The 26,590-nt window shown below is 42.4% G+C and overlaps 2 protein-coding genes across 11 annotated transcripts in view; one reads left to right on the top strand and one right to left on the bottom strand.

Moving 5' to 3' along the window:
* MBTD1 (mbt domain containing 1) overlaps positions 1–16,806 on the bottom strand; it is a 29,068-nt gene extending 12,262 nt beyond the window's left edge. The window contains exons 1-10 of one of the 10 annotated variants that reach the window (XM_048965459.1): positions 16,692–16,806; positions 15,419–15,569; positions 14,721–14,912; positions 9,138–9,339; positions 7,933–8,072; positions 6,867–6,981; positions 6,693–6,775; positions 2,307–2,424; positions 1,382–1,516; positions 851–939 (exon numbers count right to left, since the gene is read on the bottom strand). In XM_048965459.1, the coding sequence (XP_048821416.1) occupies positions 851–939; positions 1,382–1,516; positions 2,307–2,424; positions 6,693–6,775; positions 6,867–6,981; positions 7,933–8,072; positions 9,138–9,291 (834 nt within the window). In that variant the 5' untranslated portion in view covers positions 9,292–9,339; positions 14,721–14,912; positions 15,419–15,569; positions 16,692–16,806. The other 9 variants (XM_048965458.1, XM_048965461.1, XM_048965460.1 and 6 more) reach the window with 9 other exon arrangements.
* A 106-nt stretch (positions 16,807–16,912) lies between these two features.
* UTP18 (UTP18 small subunit processome component) lies at positions 16,913–25,322 on the top strand. Its single transcript, XM_048965466.1, has 14 exons — positions 16,913–17,398; positions 17,512–17,639; positions 17,737–17,832; positions 18,353–18,432; positions 18,647–18,732; positions 19,267–19,392; positions 20,197–20,371; positions 20,675–20,775; positions 21,978–22,068; positions 22,373–22,496; positions 23,355–23,529; positions 23,944–24,086; positions 24,520–24,576; positions 25,195–25,322. The coding sequence occupies exons 1-13, from the start codon at positions 16,913–16,915 to the stop codon at positions 24,542–24,544; spliced, it is 1,836 nt and encodes a 611-aa protein (XP_048821423.1). The 3' UTR covers positions 24,545–24,576; positions 25,195–25,322.
* The last annotated feature ends 1,268 nt before the right edge of the window (positions 25,323–26,590 follow it).

Here is a 26,590-nt window from a genome sequence, read left to right as displayed (position 1 = left end):
ATGCAAGATCAAAATATTTTAACGTATTAGCAATGAAAAATAAAATTCAAACATAATGAAAGTTTACCACTCAAACATACCCCATCGTACACCAAAAATAAAGGAACAGAATGACAGAGTGACTATCCTGCACAGTGAGAACCTATTTTGTTTAAAAGTGCTTTCCAGTCAACTCAGCATTTTGTAATCTCCACCAGTGCTTGGGCCTTGCCAATTTGATTTGGCTTCCACTCAGCCATTTTTAAATATAAACGAACATCTTCAGAAAAAAAATGGGGAGGAATACTAGCTGCAGAGCGAGACAACAGTACTTCTCAGATTCCCATTGAAAAAGCAACATGCCATCTCACAATATCAATAAATAAACACAGAAAACATCGTGCAGGCAGCTACCATACACGACAAAGACAGCAAACAAATCTAGCTGGGAGCAGATGAAAGCTATTAACATTTGAAAATATCAGCTTCATTGCATGGAGACCTGCGCACAGCGACAGATGGTTCAGTTCCCTGAAACACTTCACAACTGAAATCACTGCTGAATTAGAGAAATCAGATTTTTTCTTACATATTACAAGGTAGCTTATTAGCATTTATGAGTACTTTAAAATTAAAACAGACTAACTAGTTTTTAAAGAAAATTACTTCTGCTAGAGGAAACAGCTTTCCAAAGAGAACCGCCTTCTGATAAACATGGAGATAAATGGAAAATAGAGATCCCTGTGAAAACTGCACTAAGGAATTATCATCCTCTCTGCAGAAGGAGCTAACGTGCCACTAACAAATACAGCTCTTCTCTCTGCACCGCCCCTTTGTTTGCAGTACATCACTGATACTGCATCAGCCTTACCTTCTGAGAAAAGTCCGGAGGAAGTGTTTTGGCACCAGTAAGTCGTTTCACTAGAAAAGCTTTCCAGTTTGTGTATTTGTGTTGGATGGCTGTTGCAAATGAAGGGGACAAAATAAGCCACTGTTTTTTTGTGTGTCCATTAGAGACAATGTTACAGTCTGGAATAGGTAAATAAGAAATCCTAGATGACTTTAAAAGCTCAAATGAAAACAGTTCAGTGAGGAGTCAGAAGATTAAATGTATGGGTATGTTTGGGCAAAGAGTTTAATCACAAAATATAAATAAAACTCCTGGATATTCACAACACTGATTAGCTAAGCAATTCCACCTTGATCTTAAAAACAAAGTCATTCTGGAGGGGTACCACAGGAAGCGCTTTAAGTGTGAGTCAAGTCCCTGTTTTTCCATTAGATCAATGATTTATGAACAATTGTTGGCAGAATTGCTATGGCAAAGAATGCTGATATCAGAACCACCAGCAAATTAAAGAAGACTTAACTGTAGCGATCAGTAAGACTACTATTTACATACTTCGAGGAGGGACTAAAGGCTTCCCACTGGTTGCACACCAACCAACTGGGTGGATATCAGACCCACAAACGTTGCACCAGAAGTCAAGGTTTGAATCATTTTCAAAGCCTTCGTATCTTAGCAGAGCGTTGTAGCCTGAAAGTAAAATCACATGAAAAATGTAAGATTTTAAAAAGATCAATTAAAACTTACCAGTCATAACAGATACTACATCAGATTTTCTAGACTAGAACTTTCTAAAGAATGTTATTCTTAAGGCACATGCTGCATGTTATCAGAGCATTTTAACTAAACCTCTTGTATCATAAACCTTCACAAGTTACACACAGGGAAAATCACAGAATTGTAGGACTTGGAAGGACCCCTAGAGAACGCTGAGTCCAACTCTTTGCTAAAGACTACAGGCCACAGAGTTGGGCACCCAGATGAGTCTCGAGCATCTTCAGAGAAGGAGATTCCACCACTTCTCTGGGCAGCCAGCTCCAACGCTGCATCATTCTGACAGTAAAGAAATTCCTCCTTGTGTTAGCATGGAGCTTCCAATGTTCCAGATAAGAATTCCTTTGTTACTCACAGCCTCTGCTTTTTGATATTTTAGCTATGTGAACCTTGAATTTTCACCTTCGCTTTTAGCCAAGATAGCGATTTTTCTAACAAGACTTGCTTGCTATTTTTCAATTTTTTATCCTTCATCCAGCACCATTACAATGAAATCTAGCAATAAAAAACAAACCAACCAACCCAATTTGAAGATATTGTAAAACAGCTCAACAGTGATAATGGTGGAAAATATAATCTTGTGATACAGCTCTGACCTTTTAATGGTGTCAGCATTCTGTTAACCAAGTGACTGCTGACTACACTATAAGCTACCTTTGCATAATTATTTTGACTACTTTAGTAATTGCAATCAAAATATATTCACCTGCTAATTTCACAATTCCAGCTATCCAGAAGACTTTGGTAGGCAGGCTGCAGTCCGTGTTCGGAACCTCCACTCGCACTCCTTCTGAGATGTCACCCCAGCACGTCCCCATAGGTGCCTAGCATTTAAGGTAGGAGGAAAGTAAAGAGCTCACCACTCTGCTTACAGCACAAGATTTGTTGTTGATATTGCTGATTATTGTTTCATAAGTGACTTAAAGATGATTATCAATATACATGATAACAAACATACAGCAAGAAAATAGCCTATGGAAATCTAGCTTGGTTTTGATCTGAAGCTTGTGCATAGTGCTGGTTTACTACTATTACAGTCTACCTCCTACAACCACCATAGGCTTTCAAGGTCAAACATCCATAAAGCACACATTTTCATTGGTCCTCTTCCTTCCACTATGCTCTGACTACATGATACCTGCTCATTTTAGGTAGGAATGGTATAATTCCTCTGCAATTCTCTTAGCAGAAAGTTTTGGCACTTAATCCATTCCACAGACATCAAAACATTTACGTTCTGTAGATCTGTAATACGTCTGAAAAAATGCTTAAAGTTATTTCTCAAATCTATTCTGAAGTTTTATTCTGATGGGTTTTTATCACCCATAGCTCACACCCTCTCAGAGCAAACAGGCTTCCAACTCACCTGCATGCCATCATTCTACTAAGCAGCCAAAAAGAGGAGGTAGAGTTCTACCACTTTAATGAACATCAAAGGAAAACGCCCAGCTAAATTCCTCACACACTGTCATGAAAGCTTAGACTAATATGTTAACAACAACAAGAAATACAAGCTCGATAAAGTCTGAAGTGTTTTTGGAAACTGGAGATAAAAAAACCCAACATTTAGTTTGATTTCAGGAATTTTTTTTGAACAGAGCATCATGAAAAAATTGTCAAAGATTCTATAGTAGAGATACCAGAAACACAGTGTTCAAGGATCTAAAACCTTAAAAGCTACTCAGCTGAAGCTAACAGTAACAAAATATACAGTGAGCCAGTCTAAATGAAACTCCACCAAGAATGGCAATGCTTGGATTTTGGTTATGTTAGGACAACAGTCAAAAGAAAGATTTCACATTCTGAGAAGAGTCCTGATCAATCATTAGAACATCCACATAAAGGGACAGTTGAAGGAATCTTCTGGGATTTTTTTTGTAGTGGGCAGACAGTATTGTAAGGCCATGTTTTGTTACAAGGCTATTTGGAAGCACAGAGAACTGACAGCTCTCTGGGAACAGCCTCCAGCTTCATAGATTTTTTTGCCTGTTACCCACAAGTGAAGAAAGTTGGATTAATACTTCCTGAAAGATTGGAAATTACAATAAGGGAATTTTGCTGGAGTGTCCAACTAGCAGCTCCAAAGACTTTGAAGGGCATAGCATCCACTTATGCAATATTTGAGGTTAGGCATGCAAAACTTAAATCAAGTTTTAACTATTAAAGGAAAAATCAGTCATAGCAAGATCTCTTATTCTTGAAGCCTGGTCTCTTCATGCTCTGCTATGTCCCATCTACACCAGCCCACCCTGCAGAGCTCTTTTCTGCCATCTGGTAGACAGAAAGAAAACAACTTTCAAGATGACGGTTTATTTTCACACACAAAGTATGCAGATGCAACTTCTTAATCAAGTCCTATTACATTTCCACTATCATCTCCAAATTGACACTTGCGGCTTTTTGAATTGAAATGGGGAAATAACTTTTCAAAGAGCATATTTTAGAAAATCTGGTTGCCTTGCATAGAGCCACAAATCTAAATCAAAAATAGCAGAGCTGAATAATTTTCTAATCCAGCTGCACTTCACTAAAATAAACGCTACTGCCTGCTCATCTACTCCATTGATTCAGAGGAAGATTCTATCAAAGAAGTTCTTCCCCCTTCAACCGATTAAAAAATGTCACAAATGCTTTTATTTCTAGAACATGGATTGGTATAGAGGGAAATAGCAGAAAGTTAAATTTGTCCTTGTCTGTGAAAATATTGGTTCTGCTAGTTCTCCTACACCAATCCTTACGGCTCACCCTTCAGAAGGAAGCCATCCTGTGTAGCATCACTACTGAAAAGCCAGATAACATTACTGTCCTGAAGTGATGGTATACCTGGTATACTGTGCATGGTAACTACTCTTAAATGAGGAAGACTGGATAAACCAGGGCTGTAACAGCCATCTTCCTTAATGTCTTCTCTGTATTTGTGCAATTAAGCAATTAATGTTTGCACAATGCTTTGGAGGAAAAAATAAACTAAAAAAATCAAAGTACTACATAAGTGTAAAGTCTTATTCATTTGCTGGCTGGCAAGGTAACTCTGAAGTCTGGATTGGCATAGCATGAACTAGCAGAACCATAATTTACAGGTAAGAACAAATTTACCTTTCCGACTTATGATGAAGAGATCCATTTCATGTTATTCCCAACAAAGAAAATCTGCTTCACTGCTTCCTGCTCCAGGAGAGGACTTGGGAGGGTTTATCTGTGAGCAGCAGCTGCCTTCTCTGCAAGGTAAGTCGCAATCAGGAAGGTTCAGTTGGACAGGGTTTGAAAAGAATGCCTAAGCACTACCTATTCCCATATGCTTAACCCAGAAAATCTTTGTTCAGCTAAATAATTGACTCCTAATGGCCTTGGATGGCATCAAAATTACCATGATTCCAGATTTGAAAGTGGACTCAGAATTTAAATGGCAAAGAAATTCTACCAGTCCCTGAACCATAGGGATACTCTGCCACTACAGCACAACAGTACCTGCACCTCTGGCCTTACCATTGAAGGCAATGTGAAAGTGATGAAAAATTAAAGGCAAAGCACCGCCACCTAGTGCAAAACCCTGGAAGTGCTCCCCTCGAGCAAACTAACAACAAAAGAAATCAAGAGAAGAAAAATACTTGAGGTGAGAGGGAGAGAAATATCTAACAGGAGGAGAGGACCAGTGTGCTTCCAGATTCTGACTGCTTTGGACATGTTTTTCAAAGACGTGGAATAAACAACGCTCCTCAGCAGCCATTGCCATACAGCTTGTGAAAGATTTCAAGGTAGAGTACAAACATTGGTACTGTGCCCACTCACATTACTGCTGTTCTACTCAGGTTAATGAGTGGAGCTGTAAGAAAGATAAGGCTCCTTTTACTACGGAATGTTTGGGCTCCATTTATCAGTGGTGTTACTGCTGTAGATGTATCCCAGTTAAGGACAGGGGAAGCATTTGCTGTAATAGCACAGGTTACAATATCAAACGTGGCCTTTTGATACACACTTATGAAATTACTTGTTGCAACACGTACATAATTATGAAAGCAAAGTGCAAACGTGCTTAAGCACATGAAATTCAATACAAATTAACAAACCTATCCTAATGCAAGACTGTTCTGGGCTCTGTTAAGGAGTATCAATGGTTCTGTCAACTGCCAAGAAAGAGCCCTTGCTCTGATTTAGGAACCAACAGGGCTCAGTGTGAATTCCAGAGCTGGAGAGAATTTCTCTCTCTTCTCCATTATGAAAAACTTCTAGGAAGCAAGATTTTTAACTTGAGACAAATTTTTGACAGATAACTGAGCAAAACCAAAACTCTCATTGGAAGCCAAAATACTTCATCTTCCCATGTAATGAAATAAACAGTATGATGAGAAGTGAGACTTTTTCAGAATGTTTTTACTTATGAGATGATTTTAGACAATATGTTAAACAATATCTAATAAGTAGATTTGAACAAACACATGAAGACAGATGCTGGTAAATGCTTTCCTAATCCCCAAGCTACACTCTGTCATGACTTTAATAGCTGAGGACCTTTTGTTTGCAATTTCACAATTGTAACACAAAGGAAAGCATACTTTTTAATTTCAGGTTTAGGAAGAGGCCCCATCTTCCTTCATTCCTACACCAGCCAGCAGCAGAGCTGACAGGGAGAACTGACTGAAAACTAATAAAAATAATCCCAAACCCAAATAACTAATGAAAAGATCAGCTCTATGCACTAGAGCAAGTCTGACTCGATCTAAACTGCATTTTGTAACTATACAGCATTGTGTGACCTGGTTGTGTGATACCCTAACACTGTACTCCATGCTTTTGTGCCCTGAAGTGAGGAAAAAAAAATAGTATCAGAAGCATTTGAGACTCATCCTATATTTATGAAAGCAAGCACGATGAGAGTAACTCACAGCATTCAGAATGGTTTAAAGAACAAACAGAAACATAGGTTTGTATCTAAATGATAGTCATACTAGCAGAGTTTACAGTAAGAGTTCCACAGTGCGAAGCTTTAAAATGTTTAAGATGCGTTTTGTGAAATGAATTCAAGAATTAAGGTGGATCCTCTCTCTGATACAGACATGCACACAAAAGGACAACGCACTGAAGAAGTACTTACGTGTTTAAAACAAGTGACAGGAGCTGCTGTAAAGCTATTGCTATTGATGTAGCTACCCCAGCTGAAGCCTTCCACAGGGACAGCTGCTGAGAGAAAGTAACTGCATTTAGGAAACTGCCAGTGAAACCTATTGTGTATTACTAGAAGTGTTTCAGCTCTTTTATTTGACCATACCTGCTTTAGTCTTTGCCTGGTTTTGTAAAGTTGCTTGGTACTGAGCATAGGCTGCTAATTTAGCCACCAGTGGCTGTTTTTGTAGAACTTTAGCCTTCTTTGTTGGAGGTTTGCCCTAAAACAAACAAACAAAAAACCATAAGTAAATAAAACCTTCCCAAACTCCCAGCAGAAGGATGTCCTTATGCCTGACAAAACTATTTAAAAGCAAACAAAAAAAATCACTGAGAAACAAACAGCTGCCACTAAAATAACTGAAAAATAATCTATCAAATATTTTCTTTCCAGAAGATTCAACTAAAATTGGCACAACACAGAATGGAGTTGATCAAGAAACACAAAACTATATACATAATATGGAAGATGATTAAAAATCAGCAGCAAAACAGTCTCCAAAAATTTACTTCTCTAAGAGTACTCCAATGTAAAGAGCAGACAGACTCACTGCTCTACCTGAAAAACAAAATAAAATCTTTTGAAAGCAGGTTAGAAGGAAGATTTTTCTTTTTAAATCTGATTTATACCAATGCAATTTCCTGGCATGTTGCATATGCAATGGAACATGAGATAGGATATAATGATATTCTTTTTATTAAATGTTACATAAACATTCTCATGATTATTTGCTTCATATCCTAAGTGAACAGATCAAACCTCATTTCATGTATCAGCATAGTTAAGAAAACCCTCAAAAGCAAACCAGCAGTGCCAAATAAACCTTTATGCTCCGTAAAGCCAGAAAGCATCCTGGGGATGACATGCATGGATTTTCAAATCACACATATGTAGGTTGAAAGTTTTTTCTGATCTTTTCATTGCAGGTGAAAGTGGGGCACTGCAGCAGAAATGAAATAAGGAGTCAAAATTGGGTGGAATTTGCTCTGCTCAGCAAGGTAATGTGTGATCAGCGATACAGCTTTGAGTCCTGTCTTACAACATCATGAGAGAATTTTACTACATTAAGAACTTTGACTTAGTTCTTTCAAAGCATCACAGTCGTTTTACAAACATGCACATTTTACAGACACAGACAGCAATAAGTATATAAAGAAAATGGTGTCTGTACCGCTACCTGAAGTCTGGCCAGAATGCTGGCCTTCTTGGAGTTGGATGAATAGCTTCTAGAGCATGATACACTGCAGAAACGTTTTGTTTTAGAGTAAAAGGCATCACGGACACCAACCATTCCACACATCTCGCACGTAGCTAATCAGAGGAGAGAAACAACACGTTAAGAGGCTAAGAAAAACCCCTAAAAATTCTGAACAAAGACGGTGTGACGAAGGTCCTGTAGGTGGCACCAAATCAATTTCTTACAGCTTTACCCTGAGCAGATCTGCACCAAAAGCCAACTAAAAGACAACCGCCACCACCATCGGTGATACGGTAAGAAGCCCAGGCTCACAGGCAGAATTGCATCTCCACTTTCCTGCCTACCAGTTTTACCACTGAAGTCAATCATCAACCCAAAGCCAATTTGTGTGTCTTAATGGCTCTCAAGAAAATGCCTACTTCAAATCAGAGCCAACCAGTTCCAGTTTTTCTCTAAATATTTAACACTTGCAAACAAATAAAACCAGATGTTTTTCTTTAATCTTAAAATTGGAATACATCTAAAGTACCTTTGCCTACCAATAGTTTCATCTATAGCTGGAGTCACATGCTTTAGAGGTTGATGGCACAATGCACTAAGTTCTTCCATGCTCAGTAAGAGTTTGAGACCAACTCACCCCAACAAGACATACCAAGATTCTACCCAGAGGAAACCAGTAACCAGGCCAAAATATTTTCCCCCCCAAGGGCTAAAGCAATCTCTCTGTCCCTCCAATCTTTTATTTTTTGGTGTATACCACAGCTAGTCAGTAATAAATACATACACACTGACAAGAATTATAAAGTAGTGGGAACGAAGGTTTTTTTTTCCTAGTATAAGAAATATTTTTCTATATTGTAAACACACACAAAAAGAGACAATATGCTTTTGTGTAAGAGAGCACAATGACATTTTCAACAAAGCTCAGAATAAAAACAACATGCATGAGAACAAGCGTGTGTATCATACACAACATACACTAGATAGGGAGGGTATTCATATAATGCTTTCCTGATAGCAGGATTCAAATTTTATCATATTTCAGTCTGGCAAAATCAAGAAATCCACTGTATTGGTCCATTTTCAAGGGGACCAACAGTTGGGTCTGGAACCCCACAAAACACAGTGCGGGCAGAAAAAGCAGCATCAGTGTTTGTACTCACACACCACATACTCACCCATGCCAGATTTACCATCTGGATAAGTATAGACCTGTCCATTGTTCTTTATGATTGGGAGACTGGATGGCAAAGGAGAAACCTCTTCTTCACTCTCATCTGAACTGGAGCTGCTGCTGGTGTCCTCACTACAACTGTCATAGCCGTCAAACATCCCGAATGAATCACGTCTCTTCCTTTCTGTTTGTGAAAGATGATCTGTCTAAAAATTAAAAAAAAAGCAAATAATGAAAGCAAACAAAAAGAACACCAGAGCATCGTGAACACAGCTATTTCAACAGCAAACTTAAAAATTAAAGGTCAGCCCTCAAACGGAGATACACTACAAACTGCCCTATCGGCATATAAATATCAGCATGTATTACAAATCAAGTTAGTAGAGTCAAAACCAGGCAACATTTGGTATTGGTATAAACAAAACAAGCTCAGTCCACTGAGAATACACAGTAGCAGTCCATACATTTTTTCCTTGGTTTCTCCAGAGATCATTAATCCTGATGTTCCGATCAATGACAGCCACGCATCTTATATGCAAATGAACACATTCCAGATGGCTGCAGCCAATTTCTGTAGAATTCATTCATTTGAGAAAGCTCAGCAGAGAAAACAGTGCAGCGAGGAGGGCACTGCTCTCCAGGAATGGAGCTGAGCTGCTCTGGGCCATCAGTGGCTCACAGTGCTGGGGATCCAGCTCTCAGCTTCTTCAGGATTCAGCTGCTCACGTGCAAAGCAGAAACACTTTTCCACCTCACAGGGGTGTTCTGAGGATTAATACGTTAACAATTATGAGGAGCTCAGTTACTATGGCAATAGGGTCTGTATAAATGCTAAAAGATAGAAAGGTGACTAATTTGTAGGAAAACTCTATTATGTAACAGGTTTCTGTATGTGGTAGTGGCAATGAAAAACCTGAGGTCGAGTGCAAACACTGCTCTGAAAAATGCCCAGCAGCTGAGCACTTTCCAAAGACAATAAAGAAGACGACAAGCAACAGATTAACTTTTTTTTTTTAAATGGATATCCAATAAATGCTTTTTAATACAGGAACATTTTTACCTTTATTGCCACCTGACATGAGCCTACTGCTACATAAGCGAGCTGCTCTAATTAAGCTAAAAAAAGAAATCTCAAAGTATTTCTATTATTCTTAACCATACCTACAAAGGTTGAGAGGCATTAATAAAGCAAGAAAAGACATACTACAATGCAAGCACAAGTTAAGAGAATATAGTACAGCAAGAAGAAATAAATAAGAAAGCCTGTACCTCTACTTCCCTCTCCCTTCAAACCCAGGAGTAAGTTTTATCTCAAAACCGTAGACAGAAAATATGATTGGACTTGTTCTTAAAGTGCATTTGGATTCATGGCTTTAGGACTTCATCACAATAATTCCCCAAATCCCCTTCCTGGAGAGTATCATTTGAACATCTCTATTGTTACGTCTCACCCGAGCCTTCCTGTGCCACATTATCACTTTATTATAACATTCTCTATTCTCCTTTTCAATCTAAATCTTATTTCAGAAGACTTTCCTCATAGTTAAGAGAGAGAACTGATTCCTACATGGACCCAATCCTAGCATCCGACTACAAAAAAAAGCGCAAACAGTAAAAGGTTATGCAACAAAGCAAACACCTGTAAACACTAAGAACAGCTCTGAAACGTTAAGAAATCAGCACAGTGTTAATTGTGCACACACCCCATAGCCAACCATATAAAATTACACTAAAACAAATCAAAACTTGGGGCAGGGCATGACATGACCTCTATTCCTGAAGTAGGCAGGACAGCAATTGCAATCATTAAAGGAACACTGGGGGAAGGCAGAACAAAACCCAGCTCTGACCTGTGCCAGGAACGAGCCGTACCTGCACAGCACTGCTGGTACCAGCAAGATGCTGGCTCTGTTGTGCACGTGTGTGCAGATGAAGACAGAAGCTGAACACATTGCCATGGATACGGAGTTCTGCAAAGTGTCAGCAATTCACACATGAGAACATGAAGACCTCGTCACAAACTCTGTAGTGTCTCAGAGTGTTTCAGTGACCACAGCCTAGGAAATAAACTGCAGTGCCATACTAACTACTCACAGCAGAACAGCGTGCTGCCCCCCATCACCCGCACACAGCAGCTGACTGGATTTCCCTCAGGGACCAGGGCCTGGACCCACATAAAGGAGGAAGTTCTTTACTAGGAGAGTGGTTAGGCCCTGGAACGGGCTGCCCAGGGAGGTTGTGGATGCCCCGTCCTTGGACGTGTTTAAGGCCAGGCTGGACGGGGTCCTGGGCAACCTGATCTGAATGTGTATGTTTGGTGGCCCTGCTAGGCAGGGGGGTTGGAACTACATGATCCTTGGGGTCCCTTCCAACCCGGGTGATTCTGTGATTCTGTGACTGGAAGCCCCTCCAGGCGGTGCAGCACCAAGCAGCCCCAGCACTGCTCTTTCCTTCCAGACCAAAGACCTCAGGCCTACACAGCAGCTTGGCTTTGCCCAGAACTCCATTGGTAGAGGCCTGAAGTGCTGCCACATCTCACAAGAATGAAGAGAAACAGCCCAGTCCCAGTCCTCCCATTCCCAAGGGCACAGCAGACATTGCCCTCCCAGCACCGCTCTCCCTGCACAGGAAGAAGCAGCAGAAAGCTGAAGGCAGGCTGAAGCTCCACTGGCACACAAAGGAGTCAGGCTGAAGCATGGCTCAAGATCACAGTCACAGATACCATGACAATATGTTGGCTCTTACTTTTTTCTTCCTTTATCACAGATTTAGAATCTCAGCAGCACTGCCAAGGCTCTTTGCCAAAATATCCATAGATGAGAAAGAAAATATTTCTGCTTTCTGTAGGAAATTACAGACTCAAAAGAGAAAAATCATCCTTCAGCATTATAGAGGCTCCAAAGTCTCCAACTCGTCAAGAGTTTGTTTAGCTTATCTAAACCGAGGAAGTCTCACACATCACCTTTCCTTCACTTCACATTTAGTCACATTGTCCCAGCTGAACTTATGAGCAACTCAAACATGTAAATGTGTAAAATAACCCTCTGGTTTTTATAAAACATTTTTATCTGAGTGCTTGCCAGAAGATGAGCATGTTTGCCAGACAATTTACATAGGATGTTCCTAGTGTTAATTTATAACTATTATTTGGATTTTAATTCTTGGGAAATTTGCTCAAACTGCATTTTGTGCAACTTGGAAAAGGTTCAGATTTTCAGTACAAAAATACAAACTGCTCTGTTCACAAAGGCAGGTGAAAGTCAGGGCAGAAAATACACAAATACCTTCGCTGGAATTTTGCTAGAGCAGATCAAAACATTTCTATTTTGATAATAAACACCAGTAAGATTCTTTTCGGCCCATATTGAGACAGCATTTGTAGAAACAAGCGAGTGATGCATGGAACCTCTGATAGCCCTCCCTGCAGATCTCAGCAGTCCTACTCTTTTGTAAGCCCTGTCTAATGCCTGAAACAGAAAACAATTGGGTTACAGCTCTGGACTCACAGGTCAAAAATCACAACCTTACACAAAGGCCGACGTCTGCCTCAACCAGAACCACAACTAAGGACAAGTTGCTGCTTCAGCCACAGCAACAGCTTGCAGCTCCTGCCCAGCTCCTGCCCAGTGATGAGCAGCAGCAATGCCATCAGCTGACAGTGCCCAACTGTGGTACCTGCAGGGCCTCTGCACAAAAACGCAGCCCTGCATCCCCAAACCCATCACAACTGTTACTGCACCAAAGCGTCCTGTTGTGACCACAGAACTGCGGGCTACCATGGGTACAGCAGGGATGGATTATGCGTAGTTTTCACATTCACACACTTCTATGACCAACATTAGGTGGTGACTCTCCCAGAATTTGTTTTTGGCTATCGGAGACAGAAATAATAGATTGAATTATCAATTTAACAACTACAACCCTACGATCAACCCATGCATTTCACAATACATGCGTAATGACAAAAACTGCCTGCTGCCAGGAGCTGCATTTAGCATGAAAAGCCACATTAGGGTTAGCACTTATTTAAAACTGAAATAGATGAGCGCTCTTCGCCTCCCCACAAAACACTGAGAAGGAGCCTGGCTCGCTGCAGAGCTTACAGCTGTGTAAGTGGCCAGCAGCAGAACAGCAGCTGTTCCACCTCACGATAAGCACCACTCATTAAGCAGAAGCAAGGCGTATGCACACAGAACAGGCCAAACTTCTGTGCATACTGGGCAAGGCTCATTTTCCTAGTCAGATTACCAGCTCCTCAATAGGAAGGATTTTTAGAGCGATACAAAATCAAGGTAAGTGAAACTGGCAAATAAAAGCCTGGGTCACTACTTGTTTAGGGGATTTCTTGCATGGCTCCTTTTACTGAAGAGATGGGTGGAGAGAGGAACTTCTAAGAACTGCTTTCTTATTCCGCCCAACTTCCCATTTTCCTGTTCTTCCTCTCCCCCTTGTGAGCACTTGGCAGCAACATATTTTTAAGAAATATTCTTAATTAACCATTACACAAGGCAAATGGTATGATAAAAGAATATCGTTAAGGAAACCGGTTTTCCAAAAAGCTGGAAGGCAACTCCAAACAAATACGATTAACAGCCACTTTCTCACTCCTTTAGCATACACAGCTGAATTTGGTCATCACATCATAGCTCCCTGAAAATAACTGCTCTTCCAGCATGAAAGGTTGGTCACAAAGGATGCACACTGCGTGGCCAAGTTGCAAAATAAAACAATTTAACCTTAGCTGGGCACGAAATGCTCAGGAAATTGCTTTAGTATATCAATGAAAACTATGCTCAAATGTTGGCAACACTTAAGAGAAAGCATTTCAGGGGTGAAAACTTGCAACAGAAAATACCCCGTATTATCAAGCAGCCAAACTGTGCCTCCAAATCAGCACATTCTGACCAAAGGCAGTTGGTATAAAACCATCAGAGAAACGTTTCAGCCTGCTCAAATGGGCAGTCACTACTATTCGATCAGCTTGGTGCTTAAATTCACTAAGACAGCAGTTTAGAAATACAAGAACTGCAGCTCAACCAACGTGTCCCAGCACCTCATGCACAGAGGCACCAGTTTCTACACTCAGCGCTCACAGAAACATGACAGAAGTCACAAGGCAACCACCAACTTCCAGCCACGGGTGTCTGACAGAACATTTACTTTAATCACATAACCTTAACAAAGCACGCTTTTCCAATAGTGTACTTCAAAGTCGGTGTTAAATTTGATACAATAGTTTTGTATTTGAAAGTTCATTAATGTTTTATGCCACGAGTGTGGTTTTGGCTCTGGATGTCAGCATTAATGCACCAAGAACAAAAAACTCGTTGACTGCAACTCTTCTGAACTTAAGCTGGCCAGAACCACCCTGTGCAGAAACACCAGGCCACCGCCTGCAGAACTGAAGCCCTGCATGAGCCTCATAGCATGGCAAAGAAGAAAAACTTCAACATGGTACCGATTTAAAGAAAATATACTTTCAGCTTTCATGAAAAACAAACAAACAAAAAACCCCAAAGCTAAACATCTTGGGATTCCTGGAAATCAGAACCAGCCAAACTTAGTTTTTTATATATAAGCAACTCACCTCTATCGGGAAATGTGCCTTCCACTCCTATTACAAGTAAAATCTCAGCTGGAAAATTACAGAAATGTTTTTTCCTGTCTCTTCATTTGCTACGTATGACAGCATTTTGTCTGAAGCCAGTTTCTGCTGTTTGCCAATGGTTTTGTCCATAGCCTCTTCCCCGGGGGGTTTCACACGAGAAGAGGGGAGACTCTTACAAAAAAATATATCAAATTAGCAGGCAACTTGGAGGGGTGGGGGTGATGTAAATATGTGAAATATTTTCATTTGAATAAAACGTGTTTACGTTAAAAACTTCATTATGTTTTTACAAAGCCCTTACACATAGGAGCACCTGGAAGAGGCAGAGTCTAGAAGGCAAATACTTGGTTCAAACAATTCTGTTAACATTATAAACAATAACAAAACAACAGTAAAATAACTCCGACCCCAAGCCAAGATTTGCTACACCTGAATTCCTCCTGCGTGCTTAGGGGCAGATTCAGGAAAATATCACAAGTCCAATGTGCACCAACTTACCTGAGAAACGAAGGTGTGCTGCAGCAGTTTGCAGAAGGTATCGAGAACGTTGTGAAATTACATCAGGTTTTAAAAGGCAAGAGAAAGGAAGGCCAGCGTGGGATTTCCTTTCCCCCGAGTTACTGTTACCACCACAGCTATTTAACTCTTTAGGGAACGACAATGAAGATAATCCTTACTTTCAGCCTACAATCCTTGTGCGCTCACAGGTCTCCGCACTCTCGGGAACAAGAGCCAAACCATGCATCAACAACAACTTCCACCCAGGAAAGCATACACCTCTGCTGTGCCTCCCTGCGGCTTACGTTACACACTTCCTCAAAGCGATCCCTAGGCAGAAGTAACAAGCACAGATTACTGCCTACATCTGTTAAGTCCCACGGATCTCGTAACGACTGCATTGTTTTGGTCCCCGTTTAAAGGTCCCGATTAGGATCTCCTTTAACCTTTTCATTCCGTTCCGTGCAAGTTAAAACCGGACCGTTACGAACAAACGTAACCAAGCAGTAACTGAGCGCAGCCCCTCGAACACGCAAAACTTTCGTCTTTTTTTTTTTTTTTTAAAAAAAAAAAAAAGAGAAAACCGCCCCACAGCTTTCAGAGCCTTAAAGGGAACAGCGGCGTTACGGGCACCCTTCTCTCCCATGAAGCAGCGCCGTGCAGCGGGACGCTCCGCAGAGCCGCCGCTCCGGGACACGGCGCGGCAACGGCCCAAGCGGGGATCGCCGCCTGCGCCGGGAAGCGAAGCGCGACGAACGGCCCCGGGACGAGCAGACCGTGCGCGTTCCGGAGCGCTGAGCTCGGGCTGGAAGGCGGCAGCGGCGGCCGGGGCTTTAACTCGGCAGGAAGGATACGGGAACGCCGCTCCGGCAGGGCGACGCCGCGCCAGGGCTGCCCCGAAACTTCTCGCTCCGAGAAGGGCCGGCGCCGCGGGACAGCACGGCACAAAGGGCCCGGGGCCGCCCCACGTGTGGGCTGTCAGGGCCGCCCCGGCCCGGGATCGGCGGAGCGGAGCCACCCCCGCGCCCCGGTGCAGCGCCCCTATGGAGCTCCCCGCCCGCGCGGCCGAGGGAGGCGCAGCCCCCGCCCGCCCCTGGGGGCCCGTCCCGCCCCGGCAGCCCCTCCGCCCGCCCCGGAGCCCAGCAGCACTCACCGGCTCCTTTGTGTTTTCCATCAGGCCCTCGCGGGCAGGAGACGCCCAGCCACCTCCTCTGCCCCCTCCCCTCGGCTCGGCCCCCTCCGCCCGCCGCCTCCCCCTGCAAGGGGCCGGGCCCGGCGGGACGGGAGGCGGCCCGCAAAGTTCAGCGTCTCCCTAAGAGAAAGGAGCCCCGCTCCGTGCGCCGGGACATCAACAACACGAGCATCGCCGCTCTGCGCAGGCGCGGCGCCCGGCCCCCCGCGCGCCCTCATTGGGCTCCGCGCCGCTCGGGGCTCCTCGCTCGCCGTACCCACCTCGGGGGGAAGCCATCGGGGGACGGGGCGGCTCGGCAGTACGAAACGGGCCGAACGGGGGCGGCAGCCCTGCTAGGAGCTGTTTTGCTTTGTATCGGACGGCGCGACAAGGGAGGGGGCTGCTGGGTCTCGGCTGAGGGCAGCTCGGCGTCACGTGAGGCAGAGGACGCCCCCCCTCCACCCGTGCGGAATAGAGAACGCCAAGTCACGTGGAACGCGGAATGGGAGAAGGGGAGGAAGGAAATAAGGCAAAGAAAGGAGGTCACGTGACGGTTCGTGCGGACAGGGGAAGCTCCCGGCTCACGTGGTGCGGGGCGGGGCGGCGGTCTCCAATCGGGAGAGGGGCGGGCACGAGCGCGGCCGCGTGGACGCTCGGCCACATTTCCGGTTCCGGCGGCTCTGTGGTAGCGATGCGCGCGGCGGCGGAGGCCCCGGGTGTTCTAGCTGCGGCCCGGCGGCGGCCGGCGGAGCTGAAGCTGACGGCCAAGAAGAATAGTAATAAGAATAAGAAGAAGATGGTGAAGCGGGTACGGCCGCGCGCCAAGGAGATGGAGGCGGCAGCGGCGGAGGAAGCGTCGCGCCGTGCCCGGCACTTGCGAGCCATCTCCGGCGCTACGGCCGCTGAGCGAGAGCTAGAGGAGCTGGTGTTCGGCGACAGCCTTGTCGCGGAGGAGGCCGAGCTGCTGCAGCGCCTGGCCGGCCCGCAGGTACGGCTCGGACGGGGCGGCGGCTTTGGCGCTGCGGGGCGGCGCGGCCCCGGTTCCCCTGCGGGAGGTGAGCGGCCCGCCTCGCGCTCAGCGTCCGTCCCGATGCGTTTCAGACGAGCGCCGCGCGGAGCGGGGCACAGCCGGGCCGCTCCAGCCATTCGGAGTCGGAGAACGAAGTCACAGGGGGATTCCCGTCTAAAAGGCCCGCCTGGGTGGATGAAGACGATGAAGCCGAGGAAAGGTGCGCGCAGGGCACGCGGCGGCGGTCGGCCGCGTCGGAGCGGCTGCGGACGGCTTCCACTGCAATGAGCTGTGCGGCTGTTGTGTTCTCGCTCTAGGGTTGACATGACCCACAGATACAGGAGGGAGCTGATGAAAAGCGATGCCGAGAAGATACTTACTAAGAAAAAGCTAAAAGCAAGACTTGAAGAGCAGTAAGTTCATTGACGCTTTTGTGGTAGACTGTGCTAAGACGTCTATGGATGCACACGGCGTTCTGAGTCCCTTTTGTCTTTTTCCCCCTATGAACTGCTTCAGTGCTGGAGCTGTTCTTGCACTCGGAGGCACTGTTCAGTTAGTGCTTCTTACAGCGTTTATGGAATCTTTCAATCTGGAGTAATATTGTTATTTGTTTTTTTTTTTTATCGACTTAATGCTTGTTTACTAATTAGAAATTATTCCATAAGACATCTGAGGTGACGTGCTGTTTTTCAGTTGGATGATGAAAGATGTTAATTTGATACATAAGAGTGACTGAAGCATGGATAGAGTTGGATGCTGTAGTAAAAATTCAGATCTGCTGGGGTTGCTTGGCTGTGGAGTGCATTGCTTAAAGAAGTCAGAGTCGTCTTGCAGAAATGTAGCAATCTCTTGTAGGTGCCTACTGAGTAGAAAGAAATGACTTTGTTAAACAAGGTGTTCCTTTCTTCTCTCCCCTTCCTCTTCTCTTGCTAGATTTCAGCGAGCTATGGGAGGAGTTCCTGCATGGGCTGATAGAGAAAGCAGGAAGAAATCCAAGCAAGCTGCAAGTGATAGTAAAGAAACCTTTTACTGCTCTAATGCGACTTGCTGTGCTTGTCTATTCAACTTGTGGAAAAAAGACTTGTTTTGGGGGTTTGATAAGTCTTTGTGTGAAAAAAGCTGGATGGTCAGCCTTATTCTTTCTTTTGGTGTGGTTCTTTTTTTCTTATCATTGTTCCTGTAGGGAGTTCATTGAGCTCCCTATTCCAGTGTGCTGTTTTTAACTAGGTGGCAGCGATGAAGATGACGATCTGCTGTGCAGAACTGGCAATTTCATATCAAGCTCAGAATCTCTACCAAGGGGTATTTTGGAGGTAAAGGGAAGCCTGTAATTGCACCTTAGTTTGGTCTGTGAACGTGCTTTGATTTCATTATTGCTGTTCATGCAGTAAAATGAGCTCTTACATGAATGTCTGTTCATGTAATTGTAACGTTTAGATATTAATGCTTGAGAGAAAGTGGGTAGTTCATGTTATAAGGCATGAAACAAATAGAGATGTATTGACAAAGGAATTATTTAATGTACTCTTAAATAGCACTTTGGAGTAGGATTTCAGTCTCTGGGGGAAGATGAAGTTCTCCCATGCCTGGGTGATGAAGTGGTTCTTGAAGGGAGCCCTTTAGAGCTATTTCAGATGAGCAGGAGTGCAAGTAGTCTCAGCTAGCCTTCCTTCTGACTTCATCAACAGGCTGACCAGTTTTATGCCTACCCTGCTGTACTGAAGCAACTTAGCAAACTTATTTTGTTTGTCCTGCTGGTGTCAAACTGTTGAAAAGTCATTGTAGGCATCAGCATAACTAAATGTGTAACCTGTTATTTTGTTCTTTTTGCTTGATCTGTGTTGTAGATGAAGAGCTGCTTGCCTGCTAATCAGGAACGTCTTGCTGATGGAAAACTGTCAACTGTGCAGTTCCATCCATCTGCTCAAGTTGTTCTGACTGCTGGCCGCGATCGATCAGTGTCACTCTTTCAGGTGAAGAACTTTAACTCACACTATGTGAATGTGTTCTTAAATGGAATACTCCTCTGATAAATGTACTGGAAATACCTTGGCAAGATAGACTCTCTTTTCACTGTTCCTATGACGGTTTGCACACAAGGCTTGTAATATCTATGGTTAGAATGGAATTAGCTTGGAGTTTTCTTGGAAGATTTCCCTGTCTTCATACCAACTATCTGCAAAATATAGGCAAAGTAGTTTCATCATCTGTAGCTGAAGAGTGATAAGGAATATTGAGGTTGTGTTTCTTATTTTTAATTAGTTTGCAAACACTACACTGTGAGGAGCACTCTGCTTATGTTTACAGCTGCAATATTGCTCAGAAATCCTTGGGGGGGTTGGAACGGCTGTGTTGTAGGAGGAAGTTTCATATCCTCAGATACTTCTTTTGTGTTCCTGTGAAGACTGAAGAGCCCAGCTCTATTAGGAGTTTGATGTGGCCTAGTATGAGTGAAGTGGTCAAAGGCACAAGCTGAGTGTGACATCTGTGAGGCTGCAGGAACAGCGTATTAGAAATTATAGTTTATTTGAATAAAATATGGGCAAGACAGTAAGGAGAAAGGGTTTGAAATATGTCCAGAAAGTCTGGGAGAGCCTCATTTACAGGGTGAGGGGTGAGAGGTGGACTGTTTGTAGATTGGGAAGGGAGAGATAAATGCTTTTAGCTGGGTACACTTTTTACTGTCTCTCTTGTACTGGTGAGTCAGTAAGAATTTTTCTGTGTAAAAATATTTGATATGTTCATTAATGTTATAATCTTTTAATTTTTATTTTAAGGTTGACGGCATAAGGAATCCAAAAATACAGAGCATCTATTTAGAGAGTTTTCCAATCTATAAAGCTTGTTTCAGTGCTGATGGAGAGCAGGTTATAGCCACTGGTACTCACCATAAAGTCTTCTATGTGTATGACATGATGGGTGGAAGTATTATCCCTGTACACCAAGTAAGAGGTAAGTTAGTGATCTAAATGTCTCAGTGCAATTAATGCTGTCCAAAGTAGCAAGTGCACATGGGTTTGCTTTAAAGGAAATGAGTTCTTGGAAGTAATGATGTCTATTGTTTTACTATGGTATGTTCTAGTTTCTTGTGTATAACCCCAACTTTGTGTAACATCTAACCCATAATGTTATCTTTTAGTATACTTCAAAAGTGAAAAGGTGGAGTCGGGTCTTTCTTATGTTTGTTGTAGGCCTGAAGTTCAGGCAAGTGAGTAAATCTCACCAAGATTAAGTTCTGTACCACTCATTTTAAAGGAATGGAGGAAAAATTTGTCAAAAACTTTGAAGTCTCTCCAGATGGATTGTTTATGCTTCTCACTGGAACTTCAGGATATCTCCACTTGCTGTCAATGAAGGTAGCTTTTTCCATAATTCATGTAGTACCAAGGAACTGAAACCCTTTTCCTTTTGAATCTGGTTGCTTGCCATTTAATTTGAGAAGCAATGCAGCTTTTCAGTTAAAACAGGTGTGATGTACTGTGACAGCCTTTGAAAGTGAGCTGCTCTATGAACTAACTGTAACTATGGAAAATGGCTTGGGGATGTCAGACAGCTTTCTTTGATGTTCTTTTTGGGACTGGTGGTGGAGAAAGTCTAGAGTTTTCTGGTGGTGTCTTTTGGGGAGGGGAGAAGGTGGAGGGTGGGTTACTGGAAAAAGCCATTTGTCAATGATGTGTTACAACTGATGGTGCAAACACTGTGCTGAGAAAACCAATAGCCTGAGCATGGGAATCTGAGGGTGGAAGGAATGTAGGACTTGTTTTTTGGGAATAATGTTAGTGTGTGTTGGTGTACCGTGGTCATGAATCACTCCATCTGCTGTGATTCATAAGGAACCTAGAGTTTTTTAATCTGCATTTTAAAATGCCACACGATGGCAGCTGCACTTGTTTCAAGCTTGGAAATAACTAGGAAAAATAGTTTTAGAACAATTTCAGTTCCCTTTTGTATTGAGACCCCTTTGTGAGGGAGCAAATGAGCATTTATTGAACTGGGTAACAATAAATTGGTTGAGCATGAGCTTGTGTGCTGCACTGCGGGCTCTGAAAACGCTGATCTGTGCTTTTAATGCCAAGCCACTGTGGCTGACTTAAGGTTTGTGTGGGACAGGAGTATGGAAGCAACTTTCCTACTGACCTTACCGTTTGGTAGCACATCTGAAAGCATCAAGGATTTGTTGAATGCTGCCTGTTAAGACAGGAGGGTGGTAAAATGCCTCATCACACCTCTTAACCCGCATTGTCTTGGTCTGAGTGCTCATTGCACTCGTGTCAAACAAAGCCAATGCTTTGCTTAGGTGATTACATGAAGCTGAAGGACACCAGTTCCTTTCTTGTAATGTAGGACTTCTCTTAGCTGCTGGCTGTCTGACATTATGTTGTGTGATAATGCTGCCACTTCAGGCAAAATAGCACAGAACTGGAGGTCCTTCTTGAATTTACATACAGATATTTCAGTGTAGACTTTAGAGATGTGCTTTAAACAGACTCAGGAATACCTCAGGCTAGGAAGGGTTGAAATGGCAGATTTGGTCACCATTATTGATTTCCTCCTATAGACAAAAGAACTGATCAGCACTATGAAGGTAAATGGAAGAACCACTGCATCTGCTTTCACTTCAGACAGCAGTAAAATATACAGCTATTCCAGTAAGTGCTCTGTTTAATAGTACTGATTGTAATTCCATTGAAATTGCTTAAGTTTTTGTAAATCAGTCAGTGTTGTACAAAGTTAGACCTCGTCTGACCTAGAAATCCTAGCAGGTGATGCATCATTACCAATAAACTGTTCCAGTGTGCTCTTCTTTTTTTAAAAACAGACAAAACCTCCTTATTTGATAGCTGTATATAAGTTTACAACTGTCTTTCTGAAATGTATTTTAACAATTCTGACAGATCAATGTATGTTTTGTGTGCATGAATTCTGTAATCTTCTCTTTCATTCTGCAAACAGAGGAAGGTGAAGTTTTCATTTGGGATGTGAGAAGCAGGAAGTGCCTACACAAATTTGAAGATGAGGGCTCTTTGGAAGGAAAGTGTATTGCTGTTTCAAGAAATAACCAGTATGTGGCATGTGGGTAAGTGAACAACTTGGGTGTTATACTTTCTTCCTGTCTCATTTTGAAGCTCTTCAGAATTTGTGTTTGGTAAGAGTGGAATAGGAATAGGAAGATAGAATGAGTTTGGTTTTAATAAAGTTATAATAGAACTGAATAGGTGAATGTTGCTGTTTCTATGACAATCATGTATTTTGTTCCATGTACATGTCAATTACCAAACATGCTGAATACTGGTATTGCTCTTAATACGTTACTGTTGGCATGCAGTGATTTTAGCAGTTAATTTTGAAATTATGCAGCTGAAATCACACAGAGTGAACTTCTGTAGTAAAGTGTCATTTTGGGGCCTCATTTCTTCCACCTTTCTAGTTTACTCTCTTCTGTGCTCTTAATTTGATTGCTGTGACAGCGCACGTTAGCATTTGTAAAGATGTTTTGACTCCAACAGTTGCAGCAACAGAGCCTGAATACTTCTTGAAAGTATTTCTGAATTAATGGTTGCTGGCAGCTAGTGTGTCAATCCTTGCAACTACCTGATGTTTAAGTACAGTATGCATTTCCTTAGGAAGAACTTCGAGAACCTTAAATGACTTCAGACCCTGATACTGAGCTCTCTCTGGTTTGAATTTGTTGTACGTAAGAGGTTGGTGTACCAGGGATCACCAACTAAGAGTCTGTTCCTCAGCCCACCCATCAAACCTCTCTACTAAATCCTGATACAAACTCTGAAGCAAAACACAATCTTCAAAATATTGTTACAAACAGCACTAAGCAATTACTTGCTGATCTTTAAGTTGACTACTGGCTAAGATAACAAGCTAACGTGTACCATAAACGCTGTTTCTCAATATGGATTTTGTTAATTTCTCATTGTAGTTCAGTTTCTGGAGTTGTGAACTTGTATAGTACTGATGTTTGTCTCAAGGAAAATCGTCCTAAACCAGTTAAAGCCATAATGAACCTCGTTACCTCTGCTACGTCCGTGACCTTCAATCCTACCACAGAAATCTTGGCTGTGGCTTCCAATGAAGCTGATGAAGCTGTCAAATTGGTATGGTCAGCTTCTTTTCTCAGTGTAACACTGTGTCTTCTTTTAAAAAATGGAGTGCAATCCTGCTGACGTGGTGAAACTGATTCCAAGTGGGTGCATGCACTACAGAATTTGCTTGATTGGAATGTGTACGGGCTGCTGTACCTATATCAGAAAATGGTTTTTTTCCTTGGAGAAAGTTCTTAAGATAACCTTGTAGTCTAACTTGACTCTTTTTTTTTCTCCTCTTTTTAAAAATGTTCTTGTTTTGTTGCTGCAAATACAATAACTTAGCAACAATTCTTAATTTTCAGCATCTGTTAACTGTAACAGTCTTTCTGGGTGGTGACTTTTCCTTGCTAAGAAATTTTGCCAGCCTTGACAAAATTCTGGGTATTTCCTACTTGATGTGACTAACTATATCTTTCTTAATAGGTACACATTCCATCATATACTGTATTCTCAAACTTCCCAGTGTTTAGAAGAAAGCAAATTTATCTTACTCAATCTATGGACTTTTCTCCTAGAAGTGGATTTTTCTCTATAGCAAACAACAAAGGCAAAGCTTTGTTGTATAGGTACGTACAAAGTTTGGTTGCTTAATCCCAGGTAACATTTATATTCAGTAAGATGATGCAGATGACTGTAAATGGTGAAATTTGACCACTTGATCTTTACTCAATGAGTTAACAGTGTGGCACTCAGTTCTCACTCTGGAGAATGAACCTAGTTGTTTTTTCTGATTACTGACTATGCATTACTGCAGACATGCCTGTGAAAAGTGTTATTGTTCCTTGCTGAATAGAAGTAGGAAGGAAATAGCAGATAATGGATGGTTTTTGCCATTTTGTTTTCTTTTTGAGCTTTTACTACAACTGTGTTTCAGATTAGGAGTGGTAGTAGATTATTGGAAGATACTCGGTGCTACTAAATATTTATTGTTTGTTGTATTATGTTTACAGCAGGTTATTGAGAGGCTTTACATCTGTCTCAACTATGTTCTTTCTTCAGGTTGAAACATTATTCAGATTTCTAGAAGATACAGGAGACAATGGACTAGCATCTCAGGTAAAAGTAGCACTCAAGCTGTTGACAGGATTGTCTTGTTCAGCCACCTCCACCTCATCAAAGGTGGCAACAAGAAGTTCTCAGTGTGTAAAAGTGAAATGGTATTGTCTGGGTTGTTAACAGAAAATGTCCATTACAAGGGACAGGCTTGTTTGTTAGCTCAGCTTTTCTAATAATGCCCTTAAGGGTGGTTGGTAATTCAACCAAATGTGCCCAGTCCTGTTGACAGCTGTTTTAAAAACTTGTAAGCATTAAAAACAAACTCCTGAGCAGTGATGGTAAAAACAGCTGTAAGCTGCCCTAAATTGATCCTGCTGTGTGGACACGCTTACATGAGTTCACAGGTCTGTGTGATTGAAAATTTAGGTTACATAAACAACTGAAATTTCAAGTGCAGCTTGTGAGAATTTTTGCCTTTTCATGGGAAACTGGAATGTCCTGTAGCCTTGTCAGAAACACAGTGGTGCTGCTTGACCTAAAATCTGTTAAAGGTCGGAAGCTCAGCCCATTCAAACTGAAAGCTGGTTCATCTTCTGTGCATTAAGCTTATGTAAACTGTTGTGCTAGGTAAATGTTCTGAGCATGCTAACAACATTCTCTGTGCTGATCCTTCCCCAGGTGCTGTAACCTGCAACTACAAGTATGCTGCCAAAATCAAGCAAACTACTTGCAATGGAAGTTGAATATTAATATAACATCTGTGATTTGTGAATGTTTTTTCTTAATAAATGTACCTGATAAATTTCCAGGCAAGTTCTTTCAGCTTTTTTCCCATGCTTTGTGTAAGCAAATGACTAAACAGAATTTGATGGTTGGTAATGAAGTTAATGTCTTCAAGAAACGCTTAAATGCTCTTTAGTTATTATGAGAACACGATGTGTTCCAGTATTGATACTAAAAAATCAGTTTTGTTTAAACTCTCAGCTCTCCTCTGTGTATGGGATGTTTCTGGCTGGAAGCATTGTTTTGCTGATGAGAGGAGCAAAAAGGTAACGTGAAACCTTATCAGCACAGGTTTTGTCTTCCAGCTTGTGGGCCAAGATAGCTGAAGCTGATGATGGAGCAACACCACCATCGTTTGTGCTTAATGTCTCATGTATTAAAGCCAGCTGTTTAAGCCATGGTTTTAATTCCTCAGGGAGGACCCCATTCTTTCTGTGAAAGCTAAGCAGAGTATTGCTCATGGTTGACTTTTTTTTTTTTTTTTTTAATAATTGTGAAATCCTGATCTCATTAGGGCCATGTAGTAAGGACTGCTGTGAAGCTACAAGTACTGGTTCCTTCTGATGTCAAAAATGCCTCTGATCACACTTTTTCTTGAATTTGATACTTCTTTTAAGATAAATTGCTAGAAATAGCTAGTGAAATTTCAAATTTGAGAATAAATTGTGACTAGTACATCAGTGTCCATGGGAGGGGAGCTTTTTGAGTGGAGTGACGTAGAGAGCAAGGTGTTGTACTATCGTGGAAGTGCTAAATCAAGGCCTGAAGCAGTGATGGAGCAGCTGGTGGGAAGGTGGGGCCAACCCAGGGGAGCTCAGATGCATGCAATGAACCTGATTGATCGGAAGGGCTGGAGCCAGGATCCACCCCTTCCCAGCCCTATTTAAAGGCTGGCAGTGGAGGTGAGGGTATCTTGCTGGAGATCCCTGTGTGCGTGAGGCTTTATGAAGGTAAGCAGCTGCTTTTCTTTATGTCATTGAATATGACTGTTGTGTTTGAGCAAATCTTTATTGCTGTAGCCTGGGACCGTGCTACTTTGCTGTTATTGCTGTGCTTTCTGTTACGTTGCATCCACCTACTGGTAGTGAAGTCATTGTGGGGGAAGTAACGTGTAAAGTAGGTGCTGTGGGCTCTGTAGGGTACTTCTAAGTCCTGATAACTGTCTTCCAAAACACTTTGTTCTCTGAAGTATTGTAGTCTTTAACATAGCTTTACTAGCAATGATGAGAACCTTATTCACAGAAATAGTACAATGTAGAGGCATTGAGTTGACTGCTGTTTATAAACTTAC

Source organism: Lagopus muta, chromosome 18 (genome assembly GCF_023343835.1).
Source record: "Lagopus muta isolate bLagMut1 chromosome 18, bLagMut1 primary, whole genome shotgun sequence".
In the NCBI taxonomy this organism is placed as follows: domain Eukaryota; kingdom Metazoa; phylum Chordata; class Aves; order Galliformes; family Phasianidae; genus Lagopus; species Lagopus muta.
The sequence above is the reverse complement of the archived record's forward strand: the minus strand, read 5'-3'. Positions and strand labels throughout refer to the sequence as shown.

Excerpts from the sequence above, each read along its gene's own strand:
- UTP18 (XM_048965466.1), top strand. The coding sequence starts at position 16,913 with ATGGGAGAAGGGGAGGAAGGAAATAAGGCAAAGAAAGGAGGTCACGTG. Across the intron at positions 19,393-20,196 it reads GATCAGTGTCACTCTTTCAG|GTTGACGGCATAAGGAATCC; the intron begins GTGAAGAACTTT and ends TTTTATTTTAAG. Across the intron at positions 24,087-24,519 it reads GGCAAAGCTTTGTTGTATAG|GTTGAAACATTATTCAGATT; the intron begins GTACGTACAAAG and ends TTCTTTCTTCAG.